The sequence below is a fragment of the Cebus imitator genome, unplaced genomic scaffold, assembly GCF_001604975.1.
Source record: "Cebus imitator isolate Cc_AM_T3 unplaced genomic scaffold, Cebus_imitator-1.0 Scaffold0, whole genome shotgun sequence".
NCBI classification, from domain to species: Eukaryota; Metazoa; Chordata; class Mammalia; order Primates; family Cebidae; genus Cebus; species Cebus imitator.
Window position 1 is genome coordinate 9,646,735 of NW_016107315.1, and position 6,787 is coordinate 9,653,521.

At 36.1% G+C, this 6,787-nt stretch overlaps 1 protein-coding gene across 3 annotated transcripts in view; it reads right to left on the minus strand.

The window, feature by feature from the left end:
* Nucleotides 1-6,787, minus strand: part of TCAIM (T cell activation inhibitor, mitochondrial) — a 62,142-nt gene that overhangs the window by 35,570 nt on the left and 19,785 nt on the right. For all 3 annotated transcript variants that reach the window (XM_017522361.2, XM_017522351.1, XM_037733151.1), the window contains exon 5: nucleotides 1,792-2,044. In XM_017522361.2, the coding sequence (XP_017377850.1) occupies nucleotides 1,792-2,044 (253 nt within the window). The remainder of the gene's footprint in view (nucleotides 1-1,791; nucleotides 2,045-6,787) is intronic.

A 6,787-nucleotide genomic window follows, 5' to 3' on the forward strand; every position in this document is an offset into this window, starting at 1 on the left:
GGGGCACTCTTTTCATGACGGCTGTACGTACAGCTCCAGATAAAAACTGTGCTCTACGAAATACTCAACTGAACCACAGACCAACTGCTTCTCGGAAATCTTATAATACATTATTCTTAAACCCTTTAGCTAAAGTCCAACAACTGATATTTTTGCAGGTTTGGCTTGACTTATTCAATTTCATTTTTTTCTATACCATTTAGGCCAGTAATCCCCAACTTTTTGTTCATCTAGACACAGTGCAAGATGAGGACAACAATATCCTCCTGTGGGCGTAAGCAGTTTTATGTGCTGTATTCCACGTAAAACTTAAATGCAAGGTTGAGAACCTCTCTTCCAGTCTGTGCTCAGAGAAATCAACTCCCACCATAGCTTCTGTGTGCAATTAACCTTAAATTATCTCTTTTGTTTTTCTATACCAAATTTTCAATTCAGCAACCTCTATGCCACCATGACTCTGCCATTTATTTATTTATTGATTGATTGATTGATTGATTGGAGATAGGGTCTTACTTTGCCACCCAGGCTGGAGTGCAGTGGCACGATCATAGTTCACCACAGCCTCAAACTCCTGGGTCCAAGGGATCTTTCCACCTCAGCTAGAACTACAGATGTATACAACCATACCCGGCTAATTTTTGTATTTTTTGTAGAGATGGGGTCTCACTATGTGGCTCAGGCTAGCCTTGAACCCCTGACCTCAAGCAATCCTTCCACTGCAGCCTCCCAAAATGCTGCTGGGATTATAGGCACAACCCACTGTACCAGGCTCTTCTTCATTTTTTAACCTACTTCTTACTGTGCCTTTATTTCTGGTCCATCACTAAATTATCATTCCCAAACCTACATTTCCATCTCAGTTTTGTTTACAGAAGGGAATCTGAACAATTAAAGTAAACATACTTAGGGAAGTGATTTATCCATCAGTTATGCATACAGACAAATACCACAGACTACCATATGTAGGTATGTACATACATGTCTTCAGACACACATTTCTGTCCTTTTCTGTACTGAACTCTGCTACCTCCCTACCTTTTCAGCCTTATTTGGAATCTAGCTAGGTAACAAGGGGAAGAATCCCTTAATATAGATAATCCACAAAGCAGATATTATGCCAGTGGATAATTAAGGATCATTTACTATGCCATAATGAGAGAATCCTCTTATAAGCCACTGGACTTTTTAGATACAATCATAGGAACAGAATGTGCTGGGTCTTTATGAAATCCAAAAATGACTTAAAAAACATTAAAGGTGACTTTACAAGTAAGGTATGCCAAATAACAGAAAACATTTTACATATGGTTTTTATCATTTAAAAAATTACTCTTTAAAGAAGCTATTCTAGATGATATTTAATAATGTTGTCACTATGTATTTTTCTTATGTATAGATTATTACACTAAAGTACATTACTACTGAACTGCAAAAGTAAAAAATATTTGTATAGTCTTAGGTATAGCCTTTCTCCATGTACTGGGGTAACTTGAATAGAATTTTAAAAACTTAGACAAAACAATCTCCTGCATGTGTTTGGTATCAAAAGACCACAATTTTAAATACAGTTGGAAATATTTTGGCAACTTTAAGAAACATGAAATACCTTTTTCATAATGGTTACTGGATTAACTAGATTGATAGTATTATTTTTCCCGGAAAATTAGGCTTTAATTTGAAACATGAACTACACTTTTTATTTATAAAAAAATGTTTTTGCCATCCAAATAAATCAGTGTCATAAACACCAACTACAAATAAGAGTTTAATTAAATAGAAAGTTTTACATACGTGAGAGTTGTTTCCATTCTTGAGACTTGTTCAAGGTCTTCATCAGGGTCCTTGAATCCGGTAAAGGAGTAATAAGACTTGTCCCATTTGATGGGCCTGTCAGGCATCCTTTTAGCTTCTTTGAGAGGCTGGGTATGCACATTAGTATTCAAGCTTTGGATATGTTCAACAGATAAACTGCAGGAGTTGAGAATATATAATACTGTGCTTAGCAGATCTCTGGTGTGCAAAGTAAATTTGACTGCTCGAAATCCTAGAGAATATAATTCCCCCAAACAATTAATACAGGTGATTATTTGCTTTATTTCAACATTTATACAATCAAAATCTTTTAAAACATTCCATTACTGATTTAAATTTGTCCCATGGGCAAACCACCTGTAAATGGAAAATGACTTCCCTTCTCCAAAACTATACCACACTATTTTTATCTTCATGAATTCCTTCAATCATCAGCTCCATTATCTAGTTTGGCCCCAGTGACCAAACCCATTCCAGCCCAAGGAGGGGATTCAGATTATTCTCAATTCTGTCAATAAATCTGGTCTCTTAAGAGAGAGAAAAGCTATCCTATGAGCAGGTGCCCACCAAACATAGTTTCTAGTGGAGAGAGGACAGAGAATATAGGTATGCACTGCGACAGTGAGTTAGATATAAGCGGCCATATAATCTAGTCTTGGTGGTCACAGAAACCGATCTTGAATTTTCTCTGTGACTGAAGCAGATGGTCCTCATACTTGCTCACTTAACTAGGTAGTAACCCAATATTTTCAGGAGTGATTTAAAATTCTCTAATTGTTTAAAAGTTACTGATTTTGATGTTGGGTAATCATTGGGCTAAGGTAAGTAATCTAAATTGTTAAGTCATCAACAGAAAATCCACTGGTTTGTTTTTTTTTTCTTTCTTTTCTGGGTGTTAGGCATGGTTCCAGCTGAATTTACATACCTTTTCAATCAACACTACTACCAACTATGCCATTGTCATTTCTCTTATCAAAAGTGAAGAAACACAGATTAAGAATGAAGCCAGGGCTTAAATCTGTGTTGACACTAAGCCAAATATTTTCTCTACTACAACATGCTGACTTCTTGCTTCTTAAAACACATTTTTAAATTAGTTTTGGAAATTATACATGTATAAGTACATGCTTATTATAAAATTAGAGATACATATAGTAAAAGCAAAAGTCTCATGTTAACAGGCATATAACTTTACATCTTTACTTGAGGTAATCAATATTAACAGGTACATATTCTAAGATGGTAGCCACTAGCACATGGGGCAATTTAAAATTAAATTGACTGATATGAAGTAAAAATTCAAAATTAAGTTATTTGGCCCCATTGGTCACATTTCAAGTGCTCAATAAGCACATGGGGCTAGGGCCTGCCATATTAGATGATGCAGATATGGAAAATTTCCCTCATCACAGAAAGTTCTCTTGGACAGCACTGTTCTTTGACCTTTTCCATCTACGTGCTTGTGTGTATCATGTATGATATATATGCATGTGCGTTTATATGAACACATACGCAGTTTGAATTATTCCTTAATACATAAGTGGATTCTAGATACATTACCTTGAACACGCGTTTGTCACTTAAACTGGGTGACCCTTCCATATCTGTATGTATAGATCAACCTCATTCTTTTTAGCAGTGCATACTAGTCTTTATTTTCTTGTCTTTGTGGATGACAGACACCGCAATTTAAATCATTCTCAGAGATACACATTCTGCTTGCCACACCAACTTATGAGATTCAGAACATGCCAATGAAGAAAGATTTTTTTTTTTTTAGTTCAAAAATTTGGGTAAACTGAGAACTATCAGCAAGGGAATTATTCTAGTCAGTGAAGGAGGAAAGGAAAATCCAAATTGCTGCATTGGAGGTTAAGAAAAAATAGCTCATTCTCAGAAGTGCAAAGTCAAGGAGTAAATCTATTTCTATCTCAATTTATCAGCTTCATTATTTAATCCAACATAAGAGCTGCTATACAGTGAGGACTGCCTGTACCACACTGAAAATATCCTTTACTGGTTCCTTGGGATACATTCCACAAAGAATTTTGTGGCTTTGGGAAGAAAATTCCAAGCTGCAGAGTTTGCACTAATTTATACACCTGTCAATAATGTGGGAAAATGCATTTTTACCATCTATGGGTATTACCAGCAAGAAAAAAAAAATTAATAGGCAAAAAATAGTACCTAATTATTTCAGTTTGCATTCGAATACTGAGGCTAAAGATTTATTTTTTATTTTTTAGATAGGGTCTCACTCTGTCACCCAGGCTGGAGGGCAATGGTGCCTGCCATCTTGGCTCACTGCAACCTTGACCTCCTGGGCTCAGGTGATTCTCCTACCTTAGCCTCCTGAGTAGCTGGGACTATAGACACATGCCACCATGCCTGATTAATTTTTTGTATTTTTTAGTAGAGATGGGGTTTTGCTATGTTTCCCAGGTTGGTCTGGAACTCCTGGACTCAAGCAATTTGCCTGCCTTGGCCTCTCAGAGTGCTGGGATTATAGGCATGAGCCACCATGTATGGCCTAAAGATTTTAATATACTTAACTGACCATTTATGTGTATTATTTCCTGAACGGTGTATTCATCATCTTGGCCCATTTTTGCAATGGAGCTACTCTGGTTTCTCTTTAATTTGTAAAAACTCTTTATATATTAGCATTATCTTTTTGTCATATATGCTATTTCTTTTCTCCCATTGCTAGTTTAATTTTTTCTATAACCTTTACGTTTTTGGTTTTAAAGACAGTCTCAGCCAGGGACAGTGGCTCACACCTGTAATCCCAGCACTTTGGGAGGCTCAAGGAGGTGGAACACAAGGTCAAGAGATCGAGACAATCCTGGCCAACACGGTGAAACCCCATCTCTACTAAAAATACAAAGATTAGCTGGGTGTGGTGGCACGTACCTGTGGTCCCAGCTACTCGGGAGGCTGAGGCAGAACTGCTTGAACCTGGAAGGTGGAGGTGGCAGTGAGCTAAGATCACGCTATTGCCCTCCAGCTTGGTGACAGAGCGAGACTCCAGCTCAAAAAAAAAAAAAAAAAAAAAGACAGACAGTCTCTCTATGTTGTCCAGGCTAGCCTCAAACTCCTGGACTCCCAAGTGAATCTCCTATCTCCGTCTTCTGAGTAGCTGGGAGTACAGGCTTATGTCACCATGCCCAGCTATAAGCTATTTTTGTGTAAAAAAATCATTAAAAGTTAACCATTAACTGAAAGCAAAGGATTCTGTTTTTACTCAGCCAGAGCTGGCTATAGCTATTTGTCTTACTGTTAATTCACAGAAAGTTCTTAGTAAATCTTTAACTTGTTTTAAAATTTATTCTAATAACAGCATTTATTTCCTCATGAACCACCAAAAAGATATGGAGCTGAAGAAATAATTTCAGCCTTTAAGGATTTCAATGTATTAATAATGCCAAAGACTCATAAAATTTCATATTGAAAATCATTAGTAAATATTTAACCTTATCACCATCTTAATTACTAAAAGCTGATTAATGGTTTCTAGTGTTCTAGAAATAAAATTTTTTTAAAAACCTACTTGATTTTAATTTTATTATCAGGCAAAAATGTTACAGAAATAAAAATATTTTTAATCTTTGTCAGAGGGCCAATCTTTGTTATAAAGGCAAAAGGAAAAATGATTAACTGCAATATTTTAAAAGAAGAATAAATAAATAATGCGGTATACAAGTAAAAACACTGGACTAGGGATAAGGAAACATTAGTTCTAGTACTGGCTCTGTCTCTAATCTGCTGTGTGAAACTGTCTAAGTTTTCCACTAAGCTTTCAAATTCAGTTTACTCTTTAACTCCATGTATATTCAATATTTAAGACAAATCCAGCTGACAGTGATATAGAAGTAGCAGTTGTAGCTGTAGGAATGAGATTGACTCCCTTAACCACATACAAATAAAAACAGATTGATGATAATATTTTTATTTTAAAAACTAAAGGATGTAATCTGCCTCTGAAAATTCCATCTGTCCTCCTGAAGAAATCAAGAAACCTAAGTAGACTACTACATATAAGTAAGGTTTTATTTAATTCCTAGTCTAACCTTGATCCTGAGTAACAGGAGCATATATCTATTTAAAATATTTATGAATATTTGGTTTCACACAAGTAACAATGTATCTCAGTTGCTTATGAGACTCTTATGGCTACAAACAGAACATTCATAATGGATTTAAACTTTCAAACAGAATTGTGTCACTCAGAGTGATCAACCATGCTTATTATTCATTATTTACAGCATTCTTCAGTACAGTTGTTCCTTCACAAAAGGGCTATGAGTTGACTTTCTGTTTTTAAGTATTGAAGAATAGGACTATTTTAATAAAAACCATAAGTCAGAGGTAGATGGGGAAACTGCCAAAAAAAAAAAAAAAAAAAAAAGAATCTATGACTCCTGATCTCCCGTATTCAATTATGAGAGAATAAAAGGTAGGAGACCGTATATTATGAAATACTAGTCCCTGCAGAGACTGGGTGAGGAGTTGTCTTCAACATAAACATCCTACTTCAGCACTCTTCAGATCAAGCTCTTCCTCCTTCCATTTGAGGTCCTGAGAGCCGTGGGAGAGTAAGGTGTAAGGTAGGGATTTTTCATGTGAGTGGCCTCTACATAGTTCTCCAACTCTTTCTTTCTAATAAATGAAGACCCAAAAGTTAAAGTCACACAGCTAGGTCACTGGCAGAGCTAGAAACAGATTTTAGATTCCAAAGACCTATCAAATTCTGAGTTTTGTAATAGTTTGTTTCAAAAAAATTACAGTGTGTTCTCTAACTGTTTTACCTTAACTCATAGAAAGCACTCAGCAAATATTTAAGTTGTCTTAAGTTCATTCTAAAAATATAATTATTTCGGCCGGGCGCGGTGGCTCACGCCTATAATCCCAGCACTTTGGGAGGCCGAGGCGGGTGGATCACGAGGTCAAGAGATCGAGACCATCCTGGTCAACA